The sequence below is a fragment of the Anser cygnoides genome, chromosome 22 (genome assembly GCF_040182565.1).
Source record: "Anser cygnoides isolate HZ-2024a breed goose chromosome 22, Taihu_goose_T2T_genome, whole genome shotgun sequence".
NCBI lineage: Eukaryota > Metazoa > Chordata > Aves > Anseriformes > Anatidae > Anser > Anser cygnoides.
This window is the reverse complement of record NC_089894.1, coordinates 7,611,171-7,638,151: the sequence shown is the minus strand read 5'-3', so window position 1 is coordinate 7,638,151 and position 26,981 is coordinate 7,611,171. Positions and strand designations below refer to the sequence as shown.

Here is a 26,981-nt window from a genome sequence, read left to right as displayed (position 1 = left end):
CTGGCTGGGCCTTGCCGCGGTGGCCCCGGTGTTCTGGGGGAGGGTCTGGGGGGGGTCCGGGGGGGTCCAGCAACCCTCCCCCCCCCCCCCCCCCAGGGTCACCCATGGGAAATTGAGGCCATGCCCCCTCCCCCCCACCCCATTTCCCCCCCATTTGGGGTCCCTGCAGCCCTGGGGCCCATGGGTGGCCCCCGACCCCCCTGGGGTGCTCAGGACCTCCCCAGCCCTGTGCCCCCCCCATCTGTCCCCCCCCCGCCTTCCCCCCCCCCCCAAAATTTTCCCCTCGGTGACCCCCAACCCCCCTGGGGGTGCTCCAAAAGCCCTCCCCCTCGGAGTACCCCCAGCCCTGCCCCCTCCACACCCCCCTCAACCACGGGGGGGGGGACCCCCCCCCCATCCCAGTGTGGGGGGGCAGCCATCAGACACCGCCCCCCCCCATCAGAAACCCGCCGCGGCCCCTTTAAGACCCCCCCCCCGCACTTTCTCCCCCTTCCGCCTTCGCCGCCGCTTCAAAGCGCTCCGCTGCCGCCAGGCCACGCCCCCGCCGGCGCCCCATTGGCGGGAGGGGCGGGGCCGGGAGGAGGGGGCGTGGCCAAGGCGGGGTGGGGCGGGGTCAGCGGGGTAAGGCGAGGCTAGCGGGTAGGGGGCGTGGCCAGGAGAACGGGGGGCGTGGCCAGGAGCGGAGGGGCGTGGCTAGGAGGAGGGGGCGTGGCCAGGAGGCTGGGGCGTAGGCAGCGGTGGGGACGGAGTGGAGCGGGAGGGGGCGTGGCCTGCGAGGAAGGGGGCGTGGCCGGCGCGGAGTGGGCGTGGCCAGCGGGGGCGGGGCGGCGCGCGCCCTCCCGCCCTCCCTCCCCGCCGCCGCCGCCGCCGCCGCCGCCGCCGCCGCCGCGCCCGGCGCAGCCCCGCCCGGCCCGGCCCAGCCCGGCCCGGCCCAGCCCCGGGTAAAGTTTCCCCGCGAGCACATGACTCGCAATGGCCGCCGCCGCCTCGCGCTGAGAGCTCCCCCCCCTTCGCCGCCGCCGCCGTCCCTTCCTCTCCCTTCCCGGTCGGGTCCCGCTCCCCGCCGCCATGCAGCAGCAGCCGCCGCCGCCGCCGCCCGGAGCCCGCGGGCCGTGAAGGAGCTGCCGTGAGCAGGTACCGAGCGGGCCCCCCCCCCCCCAACCCCCCCCCCTCCCCGGGGATCCGCCGCCGCCCCGCCCGCCGGGCCCAGGCGCCGTTTCCCGAGGCCCTGCGGGCGGGGCAGGGCCGGCCGAGTCCCCCCCCCCCGCCCAGGGGCACCGGGACCGGGTGCGGCCCGGCGGGGGGGGGGGCTGGTGGAACCCCCCCCCCAGAGTCCGGGGGGGGTGGGCTCTGGGGTGCCCCACCGGGGTGCCCCCCCCCCCCCCCGCAGTGGTTAAGGGGGGGGGCTCGAGGAGGGGGCTCTGGATTGGGAGGGGGGGCCGGGAGGGAGGGGGGGCATAGGGTGGGGGTGCCCCCCCCATAGAAAAGGGGTACCCTGTTGGATAGGGGGTGCCCCCTAAGGGAAAGGGGGCGCTGGGGGCCCCCCCGGGCGGCTGAGGTCGCTGTGTGGCCCCGGAGCAGGATCATTGCCCCCCCCCCCAGCTGCATTAACCCCCCCTTTGTGTTTGGGGGTGCTGCCCCCCCCCCTTCCGGTGCCCCCCAAATTGCGGGGGTCTCCTCCTGGGCTGAGGTCTGGGGGTTCCCCAGCCCCCCCCCTTATTCCCCCCCCCCAGCTCTTACGGGGCTCAGGGCACCCAAATTGGGGCCGGGGGGGGCCCCAGGAGCTGGGTGCTGGAGGGGGTTAATGGGGGGGGGCACAGCGGGAGCAGGGTGCTGGGTGCCCCCCAGGAGTGTGGTGCTGAGCCCCCCCCCGGGCTGGGCTCTGGGTGCCCCCGGAGCGCTGCAGGCACCCTGCATGGAGGGGGGGGGCCGGGGGGGGGCCTGGTGCACGGCCGCCGCTTCCCCTTTTTGGGGGTGCCTTTGTGGGGGGGGGGTGAGACGGGGGCGGGGGGGGGCAGCCAGGGCGCAGCCGCTGCCCCAGCTGCGTGGGCTCTGCGGTGCCAGTGAGTGGGGCTGTGGGGGGGGGGGTTGGGGGGCACCTATGGGTGCCAAGGGTTGTGGGGGGGGGTCCTGGGGGGGGCAGCGAGCGGTGTCTGTGCCGCTTCCTGGCCCGGCGGGGGCCGTCCCGCGGAGGAAGTCATCCCTCTCCCCGCGGCTGACAGGGCGCTGGCGCGGCGGCGGGGCTGGGGGGGGGCCGGAGAGGGGGCTCCGGCTGCTGCCCCCCCCCCTTCCCACCCCCTCAACCCCCCCCTTCTGCCTGCCTTTTGCTCGGGGGGGGGGGGCACTGAGCCCTGGCCCCCTCCTTGCAGCGGTGGCCGGGGGTGAGCCACGCCGGGCGCTGCGGTGGCCCCCAAGGTGGGGGGTGGGCGGTGGGGTGACCCCCCCCCTTCCCCCCCACCTCATGCAGCCGGGAGGAATGGGAAAAACCAGAGCCCCCTCCACCCCAGCCTGCTGGGAGCAGGGGGTGTCCCCCAAAATCTTTGACCTTTGACCCCATTTGGCTTCTTGGGGGGGGGGGCTGAAGGGGGGGTGTCCCCTATGGGACGCGCCCGGTGCCCCGGCTGCGCCGCCCCGAGGTGCCCTCGTCCCCGCCGGGATTAGCGGGGTGACGGCTCCGGGGCTTAGCGGCCCCGCGCCCGCCGCTGCCGGGGCCATATGTCCCCGGGGGGTGCGCGCCCTTGCCCTTGGGGGTGACCTTGGCGGGGGGGGGGGCGCCGTGGGGCACGCGTGGCCCTGCGGCTCCCGGCTGCGTGGCGGAGCCGGGAGCGGGGCGCTGGCACCGGCACCGCGGCAGGACCCCGGGTCCCTTCACCCCTGTCCCCCCCCTTGGGTGCCACCGGAGCCCGTGGGTGGCACTGGGGGGCTGGGGGGGGACACACACCCAGGTGCCGCGTCCCAGCCCGGTTTGTCCCCGTGTGCCCGGTGCCGGTGAGCCCGGGGAGGGCCCCGTGCCGCCGCCTGCCCCGCGGCGCTGGGATTCACCAGCTCGGCGGCGGCTCCGGCTCTATTTATAACCGGGAGGCTGCGGCGCGCCGACGTGCCACGCTCGCTGCGCCAGCCCCGCGCCGCCCGCGCCGACAGCTTTTGGGGACAGCGAGGGGACGGCCCCCACCCCCCCCACACACACACGCTCAGCCCTTTTTGGGTCCCCGCCGCGGCGCTTTTGGGGTCCCCGCGGCCGCCCAGCTGGGGCGGCGCGCTCGCCGTGCCGTGGGGCGCCCGGTGCCGTGGGGCGCCCCGCGGTGGCACTGCCAGCCCCTGGGGCTCTGGGGGAAGGGCTGCGATCATATCTGCGGTGACACATGTGCTGATTACGGAAAATGGGTTAATCTCCCTGCGGCTGGAGGAGGCTTAGCCGGGGGTGGGGGGGGGGCAGGGGGGGGGGCTCACGGCAGGGGCCGCGTGTGGCCGCCTGCGCCAGGCCGTGCCAGGGGACGCGGTGCCGGGACGCCCCTCGTGCGCCCTGCGCCGGGCGGGTGGCAGCTTCGGGGTGCGGCACCTGGAGCCCCCGAGGGTGCTTTGGTGCACGCCGGGGCCCGGCTTGAGCCATCGTGCCCCCCTTGCCCTGGGCTCGGCGCAGCCCGGTGCCGCCGTGTCGGAGGGGAGCGCGAGGGGCACGGCGGCACCGACCGCCCGCCGGAGCGCGCGGCCGCCAGCCCGCTGCGTCCACCCACGCCGGCCCCGGGCGCCGTGTCCCGAGCGGCCCCGCGCCGCGGGCCGGCGGCGCAGCCAGCTGCACTTGTCTGCCGGCTGTCGCCGAGCCAGAAAGGGCTGTCTGGGGCCGCGCTGTTCCCGGCACGCCGTTCCCAGGGCGCCGCGCGCCGCATCCAGCGCTAAAAACAACCGGGGGCCGATGCGAACGCGGCGGCTGTGGGGCGAGCCCGCTGCTCGCCGGGAGCCCCCCCGCCCACCCCGGTGCCCCGTGATTCTTCCCCCCGGCACCGTGGATCCCCTCCGTCCCTCCCCGGGATGCGGGGTCCCTGGTTTTTCCCCGAGGGTTGGGGCTGCGCCGCGGGGTGCCCGTGGGTGCCCTCTCCGTGGGCAGGCGGCGGCGGTGGCGGGGCACCCGTGGGTGCTGCCGGCCCCGGGAGCTGGTTGGGGCCGGACGGCTCCTGCCAGGCCTCTGTTTTGAGCCAGCACCCATGGGTGGCGGGGCTGACGCGGTGCTGTCGGGGCTGCAGGGCTGTGCCGGGGCCGGGGGCCGCAGCAGGGGCCGGGGCACCTGTTCCCGGGGAAGAATGGCGCGGCGGGTGCGGGAGGTGTAACCGGAGCGGCGCGTTCCCGGCGTAACCGGAGCCGGCCCGGCTGCGACAGGTGGAATTTCAGCGTGCGGCTCCCACCCGGCAGCGGGACGCGGGGGTGCCGGGGCGAGCGCCCACCCTGCAGGGCGCCCGGCGGCTCCGCGGGGCACCCGTGGGACCGGCAAGGACAGCGGGCAGCGCAGGGTGCCCGGTCGGGTGCCGGGGTGCTGGGGAGCCACGACGGGGCCGAGCGAGCCCGTGGGCGCTCTGCGGGCCCCGGGGTGCGGCGTGGGTCCCCTGGGGTCAGCCCCGGCCCCCCCGTGCCCTGTCGCGGTGGCCGCGGCGCGCTGCCTGCACCGAGTGCGTGCCGCCGGCTGCGGCCCTGCCGCTGGGCTGGGCATGAATCACGCCTGCCCGGGGACGTGAGAAACGTGACGGTGACTCACGGCCGAGGTGCCGGGAGGGGGGGGGACGGGGAAGGGGTCTCGGTATCCCCCCGACCCGATGCTGGCGGGTTGGGCTGGGGGCACCGCCCGGCTGCCCGGGGTGCCCGAGGACCCTGGCGGAGGCGGGGGCCGGCGGCCTCGCGTGTGAGGCTGCCCCAGCCTCGGCGCTGACAGCAGCGAGGAAACCGCAGGCTGCGACCGCACAGCGGATCCGCGGGCGCTTCCTGCCCTGCCCCGGGGGGGGGGCTGGCAGCGAGCCCGGCCCCCGCTCCCCTCCTGCGCCGCGGGGGGCACGGCGCCCGCAGCCCCTTCCCCCGTCCGAAGCTGGGCGCGACGGGGGCACCGCGCCGGTGAGGCTGGGGGACGCGGGGGCGGCATTTGGGGAAGGGGGGGCACGGCTGGGATTTGGGGAGCTGAGGGTGGGGGGGGGGGGGGTCTGGGAGGGGCCCCAGGGGGTGGCACTGCCCTGGGTGGCGTGGGGCCGGGGCTGAACTGAAACCTGGCAGCCCTGGGAATCGAGAGCGGCGAGGGGAAGCTGCGGCCGCGGGCATGACGGGAAGGGCCTGGCGCTGCCCGTGCCCCCCCCGCCCCGTGCGCCCCCCTCCCAGCAGCGTGGCCCCGCTTGCCCCTGCGGTGCTGGTGCAGCTCTGTGTGTGTGGGGGGGAGATAACGGAGGGGGGGAGGACGGGGACACACGCGTGTGCAGGGCGGTGGCCCCGCTCACCGGCGTGTCACATCCGGGCGCTGGCGCTGCCATCGCCGCGCGCCCCGGCAGGAAGCGTGCTTGGGTTTGGCGGCGTGCTGTTGGCACCGGCGCCGGTGGGGGTTGGGGGGCTGCTGGGGGAACCCCCCCAACCCCATAGGGCATGGCCGTGGGGGTGTCGCAGCGGCCGTGGGGGTGTCGCGGTGCCGCCGGCCCCGTGCGATCCCCGTTGCCCTGCGGTTCGCAGGGGCAGGATGCGGCCCTGCCCAGGGCATGTGCTGGGGTCACCGCGGGGGGGCTGGTTTTTTGGGCACTGGGCTGGGGGGGGGGGACGGGACGGTGTCCTCTTGTTGGGGAGCTCCTGGCGTGCTCGGGGCGGGCTTCGGGCCCCAGTTTGGGGTGATGCTGGGGGGTCAGCGAGGCCACATCAGCGTGCCACCTCGGGCACGGGGTCCGGTGCTCCGTGCTGGGTGCCCCGGCCCCGGGAACAGCTCGGGCTCTGTCCGTCTGTCTGTCCCCACGTCTGTCCGTCCCCCCCCCCCAGTCTGTCCGTCCGTCCGCTCCCGGGGGCCGCCCCCGGCCTGGCCGGGAGGATCCTCGCAGCCGGGACTTGGCCGCTGGGCGCGGGGCTGGAACGTGGCGCCGGATTCCAGGAAGCTCCGGGCCCCGGCCAGCTCCTGCCGGGGGGACTGGAGGAAAAGGCGCCGGCAAGGGCGAGCGCAGCCCCTCGGTGTGGGGTTGTGTCCCCCCCCCCCCCCCCGCCCCCCCCCCCTCCTTCCCTATTGCTGCCCCCGGCACAAAGCTCGGCCAGGGCGCAGGGTTGGGGTGCTCAGGACCCCCCCCAGCCCCCCATTGGGGAGCAGCCCCGTGCCGGGGGCTCTGCGCCCCGTTTTGCACGGCAGGAAGGCACCGTGCCTTGCTCCGAGGGGGGGGGGGCACAGCTCCATTTACCCCCAGGACCCCCCCCCCACACACACCTCCAGAGCCCCCTCGGCCGGTGCCAGTCCCGGGGGGGTGCCGGGAAGGTGCCCCCCAGGCCGGGGACAGGCGGTGGCCGTGCCGCTGGCCTTGCTCTGTCCCAGGCCTGCGGTGTGCTGGGGGGGGGGGGGTGTCTGGGAGCGAGGGGGGGGGCCCGGGCGCGGGTTGAGTAATTGGGCCCCGGCGTGGCTGGCGCGGTGCCCGGTGAGCACTTGGCACCGGCAAACATCAACACTGCTTCCCGCGCCGCCCCCCCCCCTCCGCTGCCCCCCTGCCCCCCCAAACCCAGCTCGGGGGGCCGCAGCACCGATTGGGGATGGGGTTTGGAGGGGGGGGGCTCCGGGTGGCCCCCGTGCTGGGCTGGCACCGGGGTCCCTCGGGTGCCGTGGGGGGGGCACCGTGGCTTGGCGGCTGTCACCCCCCCCCCTCCCCTCCATGCCCAGCTCCGGCGTTGTCCCGGCTGCCGGAGCGGTGCCCAGCACCCACTGGGTGCCCCCCACCCTTGGGTGCCCACTATGGGGGACGGACGGACAGTACGTGTGTGTCCCCCCCCGCCACCCCATTGCGGGTGCCCCTCTGGATGCGGGGCATCATTGAGGGGTCTGAGGCTGGGGGTCCTGCCCCCGGGGGGGGGGGGGGGTTGCACCCAGTCCTTGGGGTGAGGGGGGGTGGTTTGGGGGCGGGGGGGGGCAGGCAGGGCCGTGCCCGTCCCAGCCCCTCCCCAGCGCCTCGCCGGGCGGCCCAGCCTTGTTCCTCTGGATCCTTTTCCGCCTCCGCGGGGCCGGGAGCCAGCACTCTCGGCAAATAAACATCCCCCGCCGGGCCTCGCGCCAGCGCTTAAATAAACAGCCAGCCCGGGATTGTGAAAGCCCCGGGCCCCCCGCCCCATACGCTGTGGGGTCCCCCCCCCCCCCCCCCCCCCAAGGCCCTCACCGCTGGCCTGGCATGGGGGGGGGGGGGGGTTGCGGGGTCCCTGCCCGGCCGGGGGGGCTCCCAGCCGTGGTACGGGGTCAGGGTGCTGTGCCCAGCACCCTGTCGGAGGGTGCTGGTGCTGGGGGGGGGTCTCGGAGCCCCCTCCCCGTGCTGGGCCAGGAGGTGCCCCCCCCCCCGACCCCCTCCCCCCCCAGCACCCCCGTGACGCTCGGGGACACGCGGCGGGGGACGCTGACCTCAGGGGACCCCGCGGTGCTCGTCGGCATCCCCCCACCCGCACGTCCCCTGTGCGTGGTGCTGGGGGGGGGTCCCCGCTGCGTGCCCCCCCCCCCCCCCAGGCCATAAGCCGGGATTAGAGACCGGTGGTGGTGGTGTTAATCGGGGGGGGGGGGTGTGTTAATCCCACGGGCACGCTGCGCCCCCCCCCGGGGCCGTGGTGGGATGCGGTGCTGGGGAAACTGAGGCACGGGGCGGTGGGCAGCGCGTCGGGATGGTTTGGGGGTGTCACAGCCTGTGTTTTAACCCCCCCCCCCGTTTTCTTTTTCTGCCCCCCCCCCCGCAGCACCCCAGGAGCCGCAGCCGTGCCAGGACAGGCGCCGGGCAGCCCCATGCTCTGCTCACCCCACGCCTGAACGCGCCCCCCCCCCTGCCCCCCCCCCCCACCCCCACCAGCACCGGAGGCCCCCCGCCATGGCCAGCAACAGCAGCTCCTGCCCCACGCCCGGGGGGGGGCACCTCAACGGCTACCCCCGTGCCCCCCCTACGCCTTCTTCTTCCCCCACATGCTGGGGGGGCTCTCGCCGCCCAGCACCCTGCCCGGCATCCAGCACCAGCTGCCCGTCAGCGGATACAGCACGCCCTCGCCGGCCAGTGAGTACCGAGGGGGGGGCCGGGGGCGGGGGGGGGGGGGGGCTCTGCTTTTATAGGGGGGGGGGGTCCTGATGTCGGGATCCGAGCCGGGGGTGCGTGCGGGGACCCCCCGGTGTCCGTGCTGCGGGTGCCGGCCCCGCAGGGATGCTCCGGTGCCGGCACCGTGGTGCTGCTCCGGTGCCGGGAGGGTGACACCGGGCCTGGGGGTGTCCCCGTCCCCCCCCCGGCGAGCTTTATAAATCGCTGCGGCGACAGGAAACAAAGGGTTGGGGGGGCAAACCGACCTCGTACGGTGTGGGGGGGGCTGGGGGGCACCGGCTCCTCGCTCCCTGGCTGCGGGCGCTCGCCGTGGCCCCGTCGGCGCCGCCACCGGGGGAAACTGAGGCACGGCGCGGGGCGCGCGGGCGCTAATTGCACGGCCGCCTTCGTTAATGGCCGGGGTTGTAACGGCCCGGTTAGGGGGCCGGTGGCCGTTCCCCGGGCACATTGGTGGCACCGGGCTGGGTGCCGGTCAGGGGGGGGGGGGCTCAGCACGGTGGCAGGGGGGCCGGTGCCGGCGGTGCCGCGCGCTGCGCCCTTTGTTGGCGCGGCGGCCGCCGGGGGAGGGGGGCGATGGAGGCGATGGGCCTGCCTGCTCTGATTCAATTTCCCCCTGACAGCCTCGTCCATCCATCACGGGGCCGCGGCCGCCACCGGGAGCTGGGGGGGGGGGGGGGGGGCCGGGCTGGACCCCCCCCACCCTCCCCTGGCCTGCCTCAGTTTCCCAAAACCCCCCCCCTCTCTCCTTGTGCACCCGCGCGCCCCCGTTCCCGCGCCCTGCGGCGAGCGCCGTCGGGGTGTGGAGGTGGGGGTCCGTCCCCCCCCCCCAAAGAAAAAAAAAAAAGCCCCGGGGGGGGTCGGTGCAGGCCCGGGCAGGGCCAGCCCCGGGCGCTGTCCCCCCGCCGGAGCCGCCCCGGCGGCGGTGGGACCCAGTGGGACCAGTTGAGCGACTGGGTGGCGGCGGGTGGGGCCCCTCCTCCGCGCTCGCTCGGGGGCCATTCCCGACGCGCCGCATTGTGGGAATGGGGTGTGTGTGGGGGGGGGGGGCACTTGTGTCCCCCCCCCCCCCCCCCTTTTGGAAGGGGCCCCGTGCCTCAGTTTCCCTTTGACCCCAGCCTTCGGTTTGGGGAGGCACCGGGGGGCCGTGGGTGCGCTCGGGGGGGGTCCCATCGGAGGTGGCCCCATGGGTTCCCCTGCTGGGGGGGGGGGGTGCTGGTGGTGGTTGGGGGGGGGGGGGCAGCAGAGGACCCCCCCCCCCGCAGCCCCGCCGGCCCCCTCCTCATGCTCCGCCGCCCCCCCCGCAGCCCGCCCGCGCCAGATGTGCTGCAGCTGCGGGGCCGCGGGGCCCTCCCGGGGCTGCAGCCGCCTCCTGGGGGCCGGGGGGGGGGGACGGTTTTGGGGCGAGGGGGGGGCACCGTGGGGCACCCCAGGAGCCAGGCTGGGTGTCGGGATGGCGCTGGGGGGGCTGGCTGTGGCCCCCAAGGGTGCTTTGTCCTTGGCCCTATAGCGTCCATGGCACGGGGGGGGGGTTCCCCGCTCGCCCCCCTCCCCACCTATGGGTGCATTGGGTGGGGGGGGCTTGCACCCTTGGGTGCCCCAGGATGGGGTGTGGGGGGGGGCACCCCGGGGGCGTGCAGACCCTCCTTGCACCACCCCGGGGCTCGCAGGAGGAGCAGCGCAGGCGCGCGTTTGGTGCAGAGCTGGCGGCGGCGTGCACGCTGCGGCCGGGGCGTGCACACGCGTGTGCGGAGCCCCCCCCCCGCCCCCCCCCCCCCGCCGTATGCGTGCCCCCCCCCCCTTGTCCCCCCCCCCCCCCCGGTGTGCGTGTGCTCGGTGCTGAGCAGCGGGGGCGCGCTGCTGCTGCTGCAAGGGCTGCGACCGCGCCGCCGTCCCCTGCGCCGCCGGGGGGGGGTCCCCGGGGGTCCCTCGTAATGGGGGGGGGGGGGGGGGGCGTGGAACCCCCTGGGATGCTGCTGGGGACCCCCCCCCACATCCATCCAGGTTCCCAGGGGCTGCCTTTGGGAAATTGCCCCCCCCCAAGCTGGGGAGGTGGAAAGGGGGGGGCTCGGTGGCCCCCTTATCGTGCCCCTCCCCCCCCCCCCCCCCGTGCTGTCACCCTACCCGCTGGCTCCGGTTTCCTCCGCGCCGCAGCCGCTCCCCCGCAGCGCCCCGTTAATTAATTAATTTTTTTTTTTCTTTTTTTTCCTTAAAAATTAATGAGCAAAACGTGCTCCCTGCGGGCCGGGGGCCGCGGGCGGGGAGCGCGGGGGCCGGGGGGCCCAGCTCAGGGCAGGGGCCGGGGAGCTCATTTTTTGGGGGGGGAGCAGGGGGGGGTGTGCAGGATGGGGGGGGGGGGTCCCCTGATTCCCCCCCCCCCTTTTTTTTTTCCCCAGGCCGGGAAGATGGATGGGGGCTCGGCGCGGCGCCTGGGAAAGCCCATTAAGGAGCAGGGTTTTCTATCACTGTCACGGGCGGGCCGGGGGGGGGGGCCGCCCGGGAATGCGCCGCGCTCAAAAAGCCGCTGAAGGGGATAAATGGGGTCTTTTGAAGGGGGCGGGCAGCTGGGGGGGGGGGAGGCGCTGGGGGGCCCCCCCAGGTGCTGCTTGGGGGCGGTGAGGAAGGGAAAGGGGCTGGGGACCCCCCAGCCTGGCTGGGAGGGGGGTGTTGGGGGGGGGGGCTGGGGGGGGGGGGGGTCCTCGCCACGACCCGAAGCTCGCACAGGGTCTGGGGGTGAGCCAGAGTGACCGCTGTGGGTACGGGGTGGGGGCCCCATGTGTCCCCCCCGTGGGATTTGGGGGCTCCCCGTGGGATCTGGGGGGGGTCCCCCGTGGGATTTGGGTCTCCGCCGTGCTCCCGGCCGCATCCTGCCCTCCCCAAAGCCCAGGGGCCGTGGGGGGGGGGGGGGGGGCCAATAGGTGCCAGGGGGGTGCCCCCATCCCGCTGGCCCCGCGGGGTTGCGTGCGGGCGGGCCCCCCCCCCCCCAAGTTCCTCCCGGCTTCTGCATCACGGCTTTATTTTTTTATTATTATTATTATTATTTATTATTTTTTTAATGATCTGCCATTCTTCCTGTTGCCGCCGGAGCGGGACGGGAAGCGCTGCCCGGCGGGGCGGCCGTGGGCGTGCGTGGCGCTGGGGGGGCGGCGGTGCTGGGACCGTGGCCGTGCCGTGCGGTGCCGTGGCCGCGCCGTGGCCGCACCATGGCCATGCCATGGCCGTGCCATGGCTGTGCTGTACGGTGCTGTGGCCGTGCCGTGGCCGCACCGTGGCTGTGCCGTGGCCGTGCCGTGGCCAAGCCGTGCGGTGCTGTGGCTGCACCGTGGCCCCCAAGCTGTGCGGTGCCGTGGCAGTGCCGTGGCCGTGCCGTGGTTTTGCCGTGGTTGCACTGTGGATGCGCCGTGGCGGTGCTGTGGTTGTGCCATGACTGTGCCGTGGCCGTGCCGTGGATGCGCCGTGGTGGTGCTGTGGTTGCGCTATGACCGTGCCGTGGCGGTGCCGTGGCGGTGCCGTGGCCGTGCCGTGGTTGCGGTGCCGCCGGCCGCGTCCCGGCCGTGGCAGCCCCGTTGCGCGCGGCGCGGCCGAGCCCAGCAGCCATTTGTCACGCTCGCTGCAGGAAGTTGGAGCAGCGCTGGGCTTTTGTTCCCAAACCTGCTGGCTAAGCACGGCCGCTGCCGAGCTCGCTCTCGCACAGACACACACACACACGCCTCCGGGCTTTTTTCTCATTCTCTCTCTTTTTTCCCCCCCTTCTCGGGGCTGGGGGAGCAGGCTCGCAAGAAAAGCCTCGGCTGCTCACTTGCTGCCTGGGTTGGGGGGGGGGGGCTGCCCGTGTGCTGTGCACGTGGGCGCTCACACGCGTGCAACACGCACGGTCACGCTCGCTGCATGTGGACGGTGTGCGGCGGCAGTGCCCGTGAGGGTCCGGCCTTGCACGTGTGTGTGTCCCCCCCAACCCTGGGTGCTTGGGGGGAGCCTCTCAGTGTCCTGGGGGCCCCCCGGTGTCCTGGTGCTTTGGCAGCACGGTGGGAGAAGGGGGGGCAGAGCGGACCTGGGGGGGGCAGGGGGCTGAGGGGACCCCCCCATGCCTTTTGGGGAGGGCAGGGGGGCTGGTGCCAGCCGTCTGTCTGTGCTGTCCCTGTCCGTGTGTCCGTGGGGGGGGCGAGCTGGCCAGGCTGTGCAGGGCAGCCCCTGATTCGGGGGGGGTCTGCGTGTGGGGGCTGCACTGTGCCCGTGCAGCTCGTGCACACACGTGTGTGTGGTTGGGGTGTGCACACGCAGGCACACGGCAAGGACACACGTGCACAAACATATGTGCAGATGTGCTGCTGGTCATTGCTGGGGACGTGTGTGTGCGTGCAAGGCGTGCACATGGTGTGGCCTGTGTGCTGCAGGAGTGCACGTGTGTGTGTGTGCATGGTGTGCTGCAGGAGTGCACACGTGTGTGTGTGTGCACACTGTGCCCTGTGTGCTGTAGGAATTCACACGTGCGTGTGCACAGCGTGTCCCATGAGCTGCAGGCATGTACGTGTGAGTGCACGCTGTGCCCCGTGTGCTGCAGGAACGCACATGTGTGTGCAAGGTGTGCCCTGTGTGCTGCAGGAGTGCACATGTGTGTGCACGGTGCATCCCATGAACTGCAGGACTGCACGTGTGTGTTTGCACGGTGTGTCCCGTGTGCTGCAGGAATGCACATGAGTGTGCACGGTGTGCTGCAGGAACGCACACGTGTGTGTGCACGGTGTGCCCCGTGTGCTGCAGGAATGCACACGTCTGTGCACGCAGCACCCCGTGTGCTGCAGGAACGCACACGCACCCCCTTCGGCTGTGCGGCGGGAGCACAAACACGCGTGTCCACCTTCAGGCGTGCACACACACACACGCACACGCACACACGCGTGCAGGGGCCGGGGGTCAGGCCGAGGTGAGCCCTTCCCGGCGGGTTCAGGCGCAGTTCAGCCGCATGCCATTAGGCAAATCAGCCCCGGCAGCCCCCGGCCCAGCCCCGCAGCCGCACGGCCCCCCCCGGCCCCCCCCGGGCCCCCCCCCCCCCGTCGTTGTCCCGGGCTGCCCCCGGGGCTCCGTGCGCCGTGGGGCTGGGGGGGGGAGGAGGAGGTGGAGGGGGGGGGAGGAAGAAGAGGAGGAAGGGGAGGAAGGAGAGGAGGGGGATGAAGGGGAGGAAGGGGGGGGGGAAGAAGAGAAGGAGAAAGGGAAGGAAGGAGGGGGAGGGAGGAAGGAGAGGGGGAGGAGGAAGAAGAGGAAGGGGAGGAAGAGGAAGAAGGAGGGATGAAGGGGAGGAAGAAGAGGAGGAGAAAGGAGAGGAGGAGGAGGAAGAGGAAGAGGAGGAGGAAGAAGGGGGAGGAAGAAGGGGAGGAAGGAGAGGAGGAAGGAGAGGAGGAAGGGGAGGACAGGGAGGAAGAGGAGGAGGAGGAGGCAGGGCAGCCCCGCGGCGCGCAGCGGGTTAAGGCCGGGGGGGAGGCGGCTCGGGAGGGACCGGAGCCGCAGAGCCGGCGGGGCTGCGCCTTCCTCCTCCTCCTCCTCCTCCCTCCTCCTCCTCCTCCCTCCTCCTCCTCCTCCCCTCCCCTCCCCCTCCCCTTCCTCCTCCTCCTCCTCCTCCTCCCTCTCCTCCCCCGGCCGTGCGCGCAGGGCGCACACCGCGCTCCGCCGGGCTCCGGGTGCCCCCCCCCAGCTCCCCCGGTTGCGCCCCGGGGGGGGGCCATGGTGGCAGCGCGGCGCGGGGCGCCCGGGGGGCCCGCTCGGCCCGGGGGGGGGCTCTGAGCCAGCCGGGGACGCTCCCCCCCCCCCCCCCCCGCTCCCGCCGGGAGAGCTGGGGGAAGGGGAGGGGGGGGGGCCCTTTGGGCGGCCCCCCCCCCCCCCCTCCTCCCCGGGCCATGTACGAGGGAGCGGAGGTGGCGGGGCTGCCCCCCCCCCCGGCCCCTTCCTCCGCATGGATTTCTACGGGCCGGCCCGGGGCTGCCTCCTGCCGGACGGCGGCCCCCCCGCGCCACGGGGGGCTCCGCGCCGCGCCCCCCCCTGGAGCAGCTCCGGCCGCTGTAGGTACCGCGACCCCCCCCCCCCCCCCCCCCCGGGGAACCCCCCCCCCCCGGGACACCCCCCCCTGCCCCGGGATCCCCCCCCCCGCCCCCCCGGCCCTGGGGGTTGCTGGGGATGGGGAGGGGGTCCTGAGAATTGGGGGGGGGGGCGGGTTGAGGGGGTGCTGGGGGGGGGGCTTGGTGGGCTGGGGGCTGCGCATAGGGTGCTGGGGGGGTGCTGGGGGGGGCTTGGTGGGCTGGGGGCTGCGCACGGGGTGCTGGGGGGGTGCTGGGGGGGGGGCTTGGTGGGCTGGGGGCTGTGCATAGGGTGCTGGGGGGGTGCTGGGGGGGGCTTGGTGGGCTGGGGGCTGCGCATGGGGTGCTGGGGGGGGTGCTGGGGGGGTGGGCTTGGTGGGCTGGGGGCTGTGCACGGGGTGCTGAGCGCAGCGCGAGGTGCTGGGTGCTGAGCACGGGAAGGGTGCTGGGCTGGAATGGGTGCTGGGAGCAGGGCGGTGGGTGCTGTGCAATGGGTGCTGAGCGCAGGGTGGGTGCTGAGCGCAGGGTGGGTGCTGAGCGCAGGGTGGGTGCTGAGCACAGGGTGGGTGCTGAGCACAGGGTGGGTGCTGTGCAATGGGTGCTGAGCACAGGATGGGTGCTGAGCGATGGGTGGGTGCTGAGCGATGGGTGCTGAGCGCAGGATGGGTGCTGAGCGCAGGGTGGGTGCACAGATGCCGCCGGCTCGGCCATAAACAACCCTTGCCCTATTTCGGGGAGCGCTGGGCCCGTGGGGCTGGGGCCGGGTGAGGGGGGGGCGGGGGGGGGGCCAAGAGCTGGGGTCCCCCCCCCCCCAGCCCTTCCCATGAGCGGGGACCCCCGGCAGCAGCGCTGCCCCCCCCCGGGATTTTCGTTCCCCCCCTAAATCCGGCGGAGGAAGCGGGGCGCTGCGCCCCGCTGCGGGGACCCCCCCACTCCTTGCCCCCCCCCAGCCCAGCAAGGGGTTGGGGTCTCCCTGCCCAGAGGCCCGGCTGATCCCGCTGCCGTGCCCTGCGTGGGGCTGAAACGGAGAGGGGGGGGGTGTCCTTGGGGGGGTGGGGGGGGGGCACAGTCCCCCCTGTGTCCTTTGGGTGCGGGGGGGGGGGGCTGCTTTTTGCAGCCAGCTTTGCTTTGTGTCCCCAGCACGTGTGCGAGGGTGCTGCTGGGGCTGGGGGGGTGTGCTATGGTGGGCTGGGGGGGGGCCCCATGGTGCCCCCCCCCCAGAAGCTCTCCCAGGCGCCCTGGCCCGGCGCCATGCCTGGCGATAACGGCTCGGGGAAAAGTCCTGCTGTGCTCCGTGGGACTTTCACCCCCCCCCCCCGATAAGGGCAGTGGGGCCGGGGGGGGGGCTGCTTCGGTCCCATAACGGGGGGGGGGTTGGAAATAGGACAGCGCGCCTCCTGCACCTCTCCGTGCCGCCGGTTGGCCCTCCCTGCAGCAGCACCCGGTGCCGTACGGGGTGCAAGGGGGGGTCCGTTGGCTGTGCCCCCCCCCCCCCCATATCGCTGCCCCCATTGTCTCGGGGCCGCTCGACCTTTCCGCTCTTATCGCAGCGAGCGCGGCGCGAGGGGCCTTTGTCTGCTGCCGCGGGGGCCGGGGCGCGGGGGGCTCCCAGCACGCGTGTGCTGGGCTGGGGGGGCTGCCCTCGGGCCCCCCCCCGGAGCACGCAGGGTGTCCCCGGCTTTGGTGCCGTGCCCTGATCCCGCTGGCGGGGGTCCCGTCCCCTCCGGCCCCCCCTGGTTCTGCGTGGCCAGGGCGGCCGCGGCTCGTGCCCGTGCCGGCAGCACCGGGAGGCTGCGGTGCCCCCCCCGTGGCCGCTACCGACACCGGGGGCACCTCCGGCCTCTGGTCACCGTGACCGTGACCCGGCGGGCGCGTGGGTGGCAAGCGCTGGCCGGGATCCCTGGCCGGACGCCCCGTTCCCTACGTCACGCCGAGGTGTCCCCAGCCCGCGGCGGTGCCGGGGGGGGGTTAAGGGGGGGGGCGGCCGTGCCGTGCCTCAGTTTCCCCAGGGATGGGGCTGGGGCTGGGCTCAGCCCGGCGGGGTTGGCCCCGAGGTGCTGGCTGCTGGCCCAGCGCCGGCGCTGCCCTGCCCGCCGGGACGCCGTCGGGTTGGCACGGGGCGCTGGCGGGGAAACTGAGGCACGAGGCGGTTCCCCCGGGGCGGCGGGGGGGGCACCTCGGGCTTACGTGGGGCCGTGTCCTGCCTGGGGGGGGGGCGGTTTGCAGGGTCCCACGGGCGTGGGGTGGCCCCGACGTCACCTCGTGTGAGCCGGGATGGCCGGCACGGGGCGCAGCGGATGGGTGGGTCGGGGTGGGGGGCACCCCGGCGCTGGGGGGGGGGGGGGTTGCTGGGTGAAGTGGGCCCCACGCGGGGTGGCGGTGCCCGGGGCCGGGCACCCTGCAGCTCCTGCCCCTTCCCACCCCCATTCCCACCCCCCCTTCCTCGTCGCTCCCGCAGAGGCGCAGGAATTCGGGGCATGCGGGATCCTTATCTGCAGAGAGCCTGGGCGGGCGCCCACCGGGCCCCTCGCTTTGGGGCTCATCCACATGGCGCGGGGTCGGGGGCACCCAGGAAGCCCCCCCCCCACCCTCCTAACCCCCCCCCCCCCCCAATTGTGCTCTGCCCCCGTACCCCACCGGGTGCCCCCCTCCGGACGCCCACACCCGCTCCCCATCTGCACCCGGGGCGCGATGCCCGTCCGTCTGTCCACCCGGCGGCGGCCCCGACGCCCACGTCCCTGCCCCGCGGGCGCTTTCCCATGCTTGGGGCGGGGGTGTCGGCGTGGGGGGGGTGGGGTGTCGGGGTGCGGGGGTGTCGGGGTGCCCCCGGGGCCGGCGGGGCAGGAAGCAGCGTGCGGCCGGCCGGGGCCGCGGGGCGGAGGCGGGCGCCTTCGCCCGCCCGGGGATGCTCGGGAGCTGCAGCATCTGGCGTGCAGCTGGGGCCGCTTCCTCTCTTACTGGTGCTGGGGGGGGGGGCCGGGCCCCCCCCTGCTCAGGAGGGGGTGGATGGGGGGGGAACATGCCCGGTGTCCCCAGCAGCCCCTCCTGGTTGCATGCACCCACCCCCGTGGGAGGAAGCTGGGGGGGTTTGCACCCATCCTGCACGCTCAGCACCTTTGGGGGGGGGGGGTATTTTTTTTTTTTTGCTCTTCCCCCCCCTCCCGCTTCAAGGCCTGGCACCGCAACGAGGGTCCCTGGGGCGCGTGGTCCCCTCCCTGGTGGCACTGCCGTGTCCCCGTTGCGGGTGGCGGCGGTGGCCGGGGATTCCCGCAGCGCTGGGTGGGGGGGGGGGGACACACAGGGACAGGGGGCCTCCCCCTCGCCCCCCCCCCCCTTCCCTTCGCAGCACATCAGAGCCGTGTCAGGTCGGCATTTTGCGAGCGCGGCTCTGCGCGAGGAAGTTCCTAAATTATAGAAAAGAGGCGATAAATTATGGACGCCGCTCGCGCCGTCACCTTAATGGCTCCGCTCCCTCGAGTGGCAGGACTCGGGGATTTATTCCCTGCCGCCCGCAAAGCTCGGCCCCGGCCCCGCAGCCATGTGTGTCCCCCCCCACACATCCCACCAGGAACCCAGCCCCTGGCCCCCATGGGGCCCCCCCCCAGACCAGCGCCGGGGGAAGCCGTGATCCGCCCCGGCGCTGCGGTGCTGGCACCGTCCCCGCAGTGCTGGCACCGTCCCCGTGTCCTCGGCAGCCAGGTCGGGCCGTGTCGTGGGGGGACAGGGGGGGGACGCTGGCTTTGTGGGTGGCTTCGCCCCCATTTGTGCCCCCCCCCCCCCTTGGCCTCGGTGCTGCTTTTCCCCCCAACCTTCATTGCGCGCCCCGTGCCGCCGGCACCCGGCAGCAGGACCCCGCTTTTGGGGCCGCGCTGGGGACGGGGACCCCCCCCTTGCTCTTCCCACCAATCTGTGGCATTGGGGTGCAGCCCCCCACCCCCCCAACACCTCCCACGACCCCCCCCCCCCCCCCCACCGGTTCCACGTGGCGCCGGGCCCCGTCCCGCACCGCCCGGTGCCGGCGGGCGATCCCCGGTGCCGCGGGGCCCTTTGTGGGGCGCAGCGGCTGGGGCTGGGGCGCGGGGCTGGGCTCCCCCGCCGGGCCCGGCCTTTAATATCCTGTCTGACTGGTTCACTTGGCTCGGCCTTAAGAAAAACATTCGCAAACATCCTGAGGAGCCGGGGAGCGCTTAACCCGTGCCTGGCCGCCCCGGCGGCAGCGGCCGGGGGGCTTCGGGGGGGTCCCGGGGGTGCACAAGGGGACGGGGCGCACGCCACCAAGCTTTTGCGGCTGCACCCGGGCGCTGGCCGGGGCTGATGCAGCACACGGGGGCTGTAGGGACGAGGACGGTGCTGTCCCATCCTGGGGGGGGGCCGTGCCGCCAGCCCCCCCCTCGACGGTGGGCGACGCCTGCGGCCCCCGGGCCCTGCACGCGTGCGTGCCCGCACGTGCGAGCGAGTGTGCGGCGCCGGGCCCCTCCCGCGCAAGGGGGGGGCCGCGAGGCTGCCGCGCTCCCTGCAGACGCGATCAAAGCGGCGCGGGGGGCTCCTGGGATGTGGTTTTTCTCTCTCTCTCTTTTTTTTTTTTCTTTCCCTTTTTTCTTTCTTTTTTTTTTTTTTTTTTGTCTGACTGAATTCCACATCGGCTCTCCGTGGCCTGGAAATGTCAAGTTGCATCTTCACCCAGCTCACCTCCTCTCCCCGCCGGCCCCGTGCCGAGCTGGGGAGGCCCCCGGCGACCCGTCCCCACGGCCGGCCAGCGTGGTGGGGGCACAGCAGGGGTCTTTGGGGGGGGGGTTTCCCTGTTCGGGGGTCCCCGTTTCCTGAGCGTTTCTCCTTCCCCGCAGCCGTGGAGACGCAGAGCACCAGCTCGGAGGAGATCGTGCCCAGCCCGCCCTCGCCGCCGCCCTTGCCGCGCATCTACAAGCCCTGCTTTGTCTGCCAGGACAAGTCCTCGGGGTACCACTACGGCGTGAGCGCCTGCGAGGGCTGCAAGGTGAGCACCCGGCCGTCCCGGGGGGGCCGTGCCGTGCCGTGCCGTGCCATGCCGTGCCATGTGTCATGCCATGCGCCGTGCCATGTGCCGTGCTGTGCCACGCGCCGTGCCGTGCCATGTGCCATGCCGTGCCATGTGTCATGCCATGCGCCGTGCCACGCGCCGTGCTGTGCCATGTGCCGTGCCGTGTGCCGTGCCATCGGGGCGCTGACCGGGCCTTGCGGGGGGGTCCCCAGGGCTTCTTCCGCCGCAGCATCCAGAAGAACATGGTGTACACGTGCCACCGGGACAAGAACTGCATCATCAACAAGGTGACGCGCAACCGGTGCCAGTACTGCCGCCTGCAGAAGTGCTTCGAAGTCGGCATGTCCAAGGAGTGTGAGTGCGGGGCGGGACGGGATGGGGACGGGGACTGGGGTGGGGACGGGGACTGGGATGGGGACGGGGACTGGGATGGGGACGGGGACTGGGATGGGGATGGGGACTGGGATGGGGATGGGGACTGGGACTGGGAAGGATATGGGGACTGGAATGGGGCCAGGAACTGGGATGGGGCGATCCCCCTCTTGGATGCAACCAGGAGTCCCCTGTGTGCCGTGGGCAATCCCAGCCGCCCCCTTGGTGCCCCCCCCCTCCCCCCCCCTCCCCGCGAGGGGTGTTGGGGTGGGGTGGGGGGGGACGGGGGGAGCCCCCGGGGGCTGTGTCAGCGCCTGCCCGTTGCCCGGGCGACGCGTGATGGATGATGTCAGAGATAAATGACGCCGATGCGGCCTCCTGGCGTCTGCGTGCCAGTTGTCATGGTGCCCGGCTGCACCCCCCGCACACCGCGGCATTGGGGGGGGGGGGGGGGGTAATAAATGGGGGGCGATGCTGGCGGTGTGGGGAAGGGGGGGGGGGGGGGCACAGCTGCCACGCCTGGCTCCCCCATGAACGCCCCCAGAGCCCTGCCCCGTCTGCGTGCTGCTGGGGGACCCCCAGCTGGGGCTGGGGCAGTGCTGGGCTTGGGGGGCAGCACCCTGGGGGGGCTCCAACGGCACCTACAGGGGGTTCCCCCCCCCCCCCCCCCGCCAGCTGCCTGCGGTGACGAACGCGGTGTCACGGCTGCGATTCTCCCTCCCCGGTTACCCCGGCGCTCTCCTCTCCTCTCCGCTTTATTGGATTTCGCCGCGCGGCCGTGAGCGATCGCCCCCGTCCCCGGCAGCCCCCCCCCCCCGCCCGCCTGACGGATGCGGTGTCGCCCCTAATCGCCTCCTAACGACTCCAGGCCTTTTATTCTTTTAATTTTTAATATTTTTCTTAAAGCAAAGCCGCGTGCCGCTGGCCGTTTGTCAGCGCGGCGGATCCGGCGGGCGGGCGGCGGCGGCGAGGGGGGGTGGTCCCGGGGGTTGGGTGCGGGTGGCGCTGACCCTAAAATCCGTCCCCGCAGCCGTCCGCAACGACAGGAACAAGAAGAAGAAGGACGTGCCCAAGGCGGAGTGCTCGGAGAGCTACATCATCACGCCTGAGGTGGAGGAGCTCGTCGAGAAGGTGCGCAAAGCCCACCAGGAGACCTTCCCCGCCCTCTGCCAGCTCGGCAAATACACTACGGTGAGTGCCGGCGTGCCACCGCGGGGTCTTGGGGGGGGGGGGGTCTGGGGGAGCTGGGACCCCCCCCCCCTCACCTCCCCGCGGCGGTCCCGCAGAACAACAGCTCGGAGCAGCGGGTGTCCCTGGACATCGACCTGTGGGACAAGTTCAGCGAGCTGTCCACCAAGTGCATCATCAAGACGGTGGAGTTCGCCAAGCAGCTCCCCGGCTTCACCACGCTCACCATCGCCGACCAGATCACCCTCCTCAAAGCCGCCTGCCTCGACATCCTGGTGAGAGCTGGGAGCGCGCGCGCGGTGCCCGCGAGGTGCTGAGCCCCCCTACCCACCCACCCCCGGCTCGGGTCCTCCTCCCCGAACCCACCACCCCCCCCCCGCCACCAGATCCTGCGGATCTGCACGCGCTACACCCCGGAGCAGGACACCATGACCTTCTCGGACGGGCTGACGCTGAACCGCACGCAGATGCACAACGCCGGCTTCGGGCCCCTCACCGACCTCGTCTTCGCCTTCGCCAACCAGCTGCTGCCCCTCGAGATGGACGACGCCGAGACGGGGCTGCTCAGCGCCATCTGCCTCATCTGCGGAGGTGGGTACCCCGCGGGTGGGGGGGGGGGGGGGGGCGGGGGGCTGTGGGGGTGCCCACCGTGCCCCCAGCCTCAAAGCTGCGCCGGAGAGACCCTACAGAAACAAGGCAGCCCGCTCGCCCCGTGCGTGCCCCCTCCCCGAATTGCTGACCTGGAAAAAGCCCTCGGTGCCCTTTGCCAGCCTGCGGGGGGAGCTGGGCCACATCCGGACCCCTGCGTGGGTGGGGGGGCACAACGGGACACGCACGGGCCCCCCGTAACCGCTGCTCCCCCCCCCCCCAGACCGCCAGGACCTGGAGCAGCCCGACAAAGTGGACAAGCTGCAGGAGCCGCTGCTGGAGGCGCTGAAGATCTACGTGAGGAAGAGGAGGCCCAACAAGCCCCACATGTTCCCCAAGATGCTGATGAAGATCACCGATCTCCGCAGCATCAGCGCCAAGGGTGAGCGCCGGGGATGGGGGCAGCACCCAGCTGGGGCTCGGCGTCCCCGGGGGGGGGACATCCCTGGGGCTCAGCACCTTCCCCGGGGCACAGCATCGTCCAGGGCCCCCCCACAGCACCCTCTGGGGATGGTGGGGACGTGTCCCCATGTCCCTTCTGCCCTGGGGCTGCTGATGGGGGAGAGGAGCGGTATGGGGGTGCCACCGTGGGGGTGCTGGTTTGGAGTTGCTATTTTGGGGGTCCCGGTATGGGGGTGGCAGTTTGGGGGGTGCCTATTCAGGGGTACCACTTTGGAGGTGCCGGTTTTGGGGGTGCTGGTTCAGGGGTGCCAGTTTGGGGGGTCCAGTTTGGGGGTGCCAGACTGGGGTTGCGGATTTCAGAGGGGGGGTTTGGGGTTGCAGGTTTCTGTTCAGAGCCAGTGGGGTTGCGGATTTGCCTGTTGAGAGGTGATGGTTTGGGGGTACTGGATTGGGGTTGCAGGTTTGGGGTTGCCCATTCAGAGGTGCTGGTTTGGGGGTCCCAGTTTTGGGGGGGGGGGGGGTGCCACCGCCCCCCACCCCCCCCCTGACCCCCCCACCCATCATCCCGCAGGCGCCGAGCGGGTGATCACGCTGAAGATGGAGATCCCCGGGTCGATGCCGCCCCTCATCCAGGAGATGCTGGAGAACTCGGAGGGCATGGACACGCTGGGGGGGCAGCCGGGCAGCCCCCGCGCAGGCAGCCTGGGGCCCCCCCCGGGCAGCTGCAGCCCCAGCCTCTCGCCCAGCTCCAACCGCAGCAGCCCGGCCACGCACTCGCCGTGACCCGCGCCCGGCGCGCACCAGGACAGAGCCCGGCCGCCGGCACAATTTGAGGGTGCGAGCGGGGGGGGCGCCCAGCTCCCCGGCTCTGGCTGCAGCCCCCCCAGTGGGGGCGGACTCCTCGCAGCCCCCCCCCAGCCGGAACAACCCCGGGACCCCCCCCCACCACTCTTTTCCCCAGCCGGACCGGACCCAGCGGGGAGCAGCGCCCACCCCTGGCCCTCCCCAGCCCCGGGGGGGGGGGGGGGCTGCGCAGTGCTTCGGTTGAGTTACATTTCAGGGGCATGGGGACACCCCCCCCAACCCCCCCAACCCCCCCCCGGACTCGGCCACGGCCCCCGGGACCCCCGGCCCCACCAGCACCAGCACAAACGGGATCGCGACCACAGAGCCACCGCCCCGTCCCGTCCCAGTCCGGCGGGGAGGACCCGGCCAGACCCCGCACGCCGAGGAAGCAGAGTCATTTAAAAGAGAAAGAAAGCAAAGTATATATATATAAATATCTATAAATATCTATAAATACGTTTTAAAACCTTTGTAAAAGTTTGGAGGGGTTTTTAGGCCTGTGCAGGTGGAGGGGGCACGGCGGGCGCTGCCGGGGAGGGGGTCGGGGCGGGGGGTGGGGTGGGGGGGGCACACGATTTATTATTATTAATTTTTTTTTTTGTTGTTGTTGTTGAGATTTTAGTGGTTTTAGAGTCGGGGGGTGCCGGGTGGGCCCCTGCCCTGGCCTCCCCCCAGGCGGGGCGGGGGCTTGCGGGGTCCTCGCACCCGGAGGGAGCGGGGCCCGGCCCGGCCGGCACGGGGAGGACGTGGGGATGGGGGGGGACTGGCTCCAGAATAAAGTTTATTTATTCTAGCGCCCGGCTCGTTCTTGCTGCGGGGGTACCGGGGGGGGGGGGGGGGTATGGGGACAGGGAGGGGGGGGCACAGTCCTGATGTGGCCTCGCTTCGGGGTAGGGTGGGGGCCGTCTGCCCTCCCTGGTTCTGGCTGCCCCCAAAATTTGGGCTGGGGAAGGCCTTTGGGGGTCCCACCAGCACCCACAAAGCCGTGGTGTCCCCCCCGCCCCAGTGCCAGGGGCCAGCCCCAGCATGCTCGTGGCATGTGGCCGGAGCAGGAGTTTGGGATATTGGGGGGGGGGGGGGGGTCAGCAGGGGGTGTCCCCGCCACCACGCGGGGATAGGACCTGTTTGTTTTCCTTTTTTGTCCGTTTTTCTTTCCAGCAGCCGCCGGGTGAGGCCCATCCGCCGCCCACAACAGGAACCGGGGGGGCACCGGGGCACGGCGCGGCCGTTTCCCCCTTCTCACCTCCCCGGAGAGCGCAACGAGGCCGGGCTGAGAACGGCCTCAACTCGTGCCAGCGATGGCGGCCCCCCGGCTACACGGCCAGGGCTCCTCGCGGCGGGGGGCACGGCTCCTCCGCCGCCCCCGCCGGCTGCCCGGGGGCCGGTGCCCGCTCCCCTGGCCGGGGGCAGCAGGCGGCTCGGGGCGCGCGGCTCTTGCGCAGGAGGTGGGCGAGCTCGGCCAGGCTGAGCAGCGCCGACACCAGGCCCACCACGAAGTAGAAGTGGATGAAGACGGTTTTCTCGGTGGGGCGGGAGACGAAGCAGTCGACGCGGTGCGGGCAGGGCCGGCTGCGGCAGACGAAGAGGGGCTGCACCCTGAAGCCGTAGAGCAGCGCCTGCCCCAGCAGGAAGGCCAGCTCGGCCGCGATGCGCGCCACCACGCTGCCCACGTAGAAAGCCTGCAGGCGGCGGGCGCGCTGCCCCGGGGGACCCCCGAGCCCCGGCTTGGCCGCTTGGTGCACGGCGAAGATGACGAAGAGGGCGGCGGGCGCCGAGAGCACGACGACGTGGAAGACAAGGAAGCGGTAGTGGGAGATGGGGAAGGCGGCGTCGTAGCACACCGGCTTGCAGCCCGGCTGCTGCGTGTTGCAGACGAACTCCTCCTGCTCGTCCTCGAAGACGTCGCTGCCCACGGTGGCCAGGACCAGGATGCGGAAGAGGAGCATCACCACCAGCCAGAAGCGGCCCACCATGGGCGAGTGCTCCTGCACCGCGTCCAGCAGCGAGCTCAGGAAGCCCCACTCGCCCATGGCCGCGCTGCGGGACCGGGGTCAGCACCGGGGAAAGGAAAGGGGGGCACCGTGCCCATGGGGACGGACCCCAGCAGGCACGCAGCCTCCCCCCCGGGGGGGGGGGGGGGGGGGGGCTCACCGCCCTCCCTGAAGGCACCATCGAGCCTCCAGCCCTCAGCAGGGTGCTCGGCCGGTGCCAGCCCACTCGTGTCACAAATGTCCCCACGCTTTTGCTCGCTCCCACAGCAGTGGGGCCAAGGACACCAGTAGGGTCAGGACTATGGGGGTCCCCATCCCTTGTCCCCCCCCTCTTTCTGTGAACCCCCCCCCCCCCCAACCAACCCAACAGGGTCAGCCCTGGTACCTGCGGAGGCTGCGGTCCCCGTGGTGGCTGCGGTCCCCGCTCGCCCACAGCGTGCCGGCACGGCTGTCCGGGGCTGTCCGGTCCCTGGTCCAGCGGGGACAGGATGACAGCCCCGCAGCCACGCCTGGAGTCCTTTTAAAGAGACAGAGCGGCCGCAGGGGCGCCCGGAGGGGAGGGAAGGGCTCGGTTCTGCTGGCGGGGGGGGGCCCCCAAGGACAAAAGGTGGACGGCAGCTGCCTGGGGTGCAGCACGGTGCGGGGGGCAGTGGCTTCCTCCAGGCAGAAAATCCCCTGTGCTTTGGGCACCCCAAATGCCAAGGTGCCAATTTGCTGCAATGAGCACCGCCCCCCCAAAAAAAGCCCCCCACCCAGGCCAGGGTGCAGCAGCTGGGCCAGTCGCTGCCATGCCCAGGGGGCAGCCACATCCTCCCCCTGTGCCTCAGTTTCCACTTCCAGCGAGAGCAGCAGAGCCCAGGCTGATGCACATCACCCTGGGGACCCCCTCGCCCCTTGGGGGTGCCCTATGGTGGGTTGGTGACTGCAGAGTCCTGTACACAGCATCCCCGGACCCTCCTCCCCACCCCAAAAAGAACGTTTTGCGATGGAGCCCGTCCCGGCACAGACACGATGCTGCACAACAAGAGTTGTGCACGTGCTCTCTATACACATTTGGGGTGATGCCAGGGTTACGGGAGCAGCTACAGAGACAGCCCCGAGCTGCCCGGCCGCAGCCTCGCCGTTTGCTGTGCGCCCGATCCTTGCAGCAAGGAGCCGTAAATAGCACAGCCCCTCGGCGGGGACGCGCCGGAGACGCTCTCCAGAGCCCGGCAGTGGAAAATCTGACAGCGCTTTCCACACTTGACTGGGTTCCAGCAAAGCACCTCGGTGGCATCGATGGTGCCGCGCGCCCAGCGGCTGCTCGGTGGCTGGTGGAGACGGGGAGGGTTCCGGGTTTGGCGGCTGCTCCTGCACCAGCAGCACCCCCTTGGTCCATAAATCACCTGTGTGGGATGTGGGGCGATGCGGGCGGCACGGCACACGGTCCCTAGTCCCTTGGTGCCAGCCCAGGAGCCACCACCGGTGACCTGCGTGATGGCAGCCCCACAGAGCCCCTATTTCAGCCTTGTGCACGATGCTCTCAGGGTGCTGAGCACGGACAAGTGGGACCCAGGGACCCCAGGAGGGCTTGAGGGTCCCAGGCAGCTGAGCCAGGTGCACGAGTGCTGCAGGGCTGCCAGCCTGCTGGCGATGCAGAGGCAGCACAGCTCGTTTCCCCCAGCTTCGTTAGTGACCCCGATTCCTCCCACTGCGGGGACCGTTGCGGATGCTCCTTTCTGCCAGGCCGCATGAAGCCGTGGCCGTGGCCGTGCTCTCTGCTGGTGGATTTGGAGCCCTCGTCCCCACCTCGCAGGGCGCAAGTGACTGCTCACCGCAAAGCACCCAGCGCCTGCTTCCTCCCCACCCGCCGTGGCAGAACGCACGCGAGGCGCTGCGCTGTGTGCCCACAGCCAGCCTCAGCTGGAACAGAGCCCACTGGGGGTGCATGGCATGGAGGGGGGGCTGTAAATCCTGCCGTGCTCGTGCTCCCACCCAGAGAGCCTGTTCGGAGCGAGGACAGCCCTCGAGAGCAAAAAACAGCTCTGGAGCACCGAGCGTTTCCAAAACTTCAGCCCGGGCTCACCTGCGGCAGCACTGGCGCCTCCCAGGAGCAGAACCTGCGGCACTTGGGCTCTGTTGCTGAGCCCCGGCCCTGCCACTTGGGCACTGCCACGAATTTTTCACTTGAAAAACCTCAGCT

At 72.8% G+C, this 26,981-nt stretch overlaps 2 protein-coding genes across 2 annotated transcripts; one reads left to right on the top strand and one right to left on the bottom strand.

Moving 5' to 3' along the window:
• Positions 1-902: 902 nt before the first annotated feature.
• RARA (retinoic acid receptor alpha) lies at positions 903-23,601 on the top strand. Its single transcript, XM_066981428.1, is given in 10 exon segments — positions 903-1,134; positions 7,924-8,108; positions 8,111-8,231; positions 19,180-19,328; positions 19,565-19,706; positions 20,755-20,915; positions 21,011-21,187; positions 21,299-21,503; positions 21,784-21,942; positions 22,534-23,601. Coding segments are annotated over 9 exon segments (1,383 nt in total). The 5' UTR covers positions 903-1,134; positions 7,924-8,051; the 3' UTR covers positions 22,746-23,601.
• A 48-nt stretch (positions 23,602-23,649) lies between these two features.
• On the bottom strand, positions 23,650-25,281 carry GJD3 (gap junction protein delta 3). The gene is made up of 2 exons (XM_066981429.1): positions 25,185-25,281; positions 23,650-24,845 (listed from the first exon to the last, which is right to left on the bottom strand). The coding sequence occupies exon 2, from the start codon at positions 24,836-24,838 to the stop codon at positions 24,122-24,124; it is 717 nt and encodes a 238-aa protein (XP_066837530.1). The 5' UTR covers positions 24,839-24,845; positions 25,185-25,281; the 3' UTR covers positions 23,650-24,121.
• Positions 25,282-26,981: the final 1,700 nt, after the last annotated feature.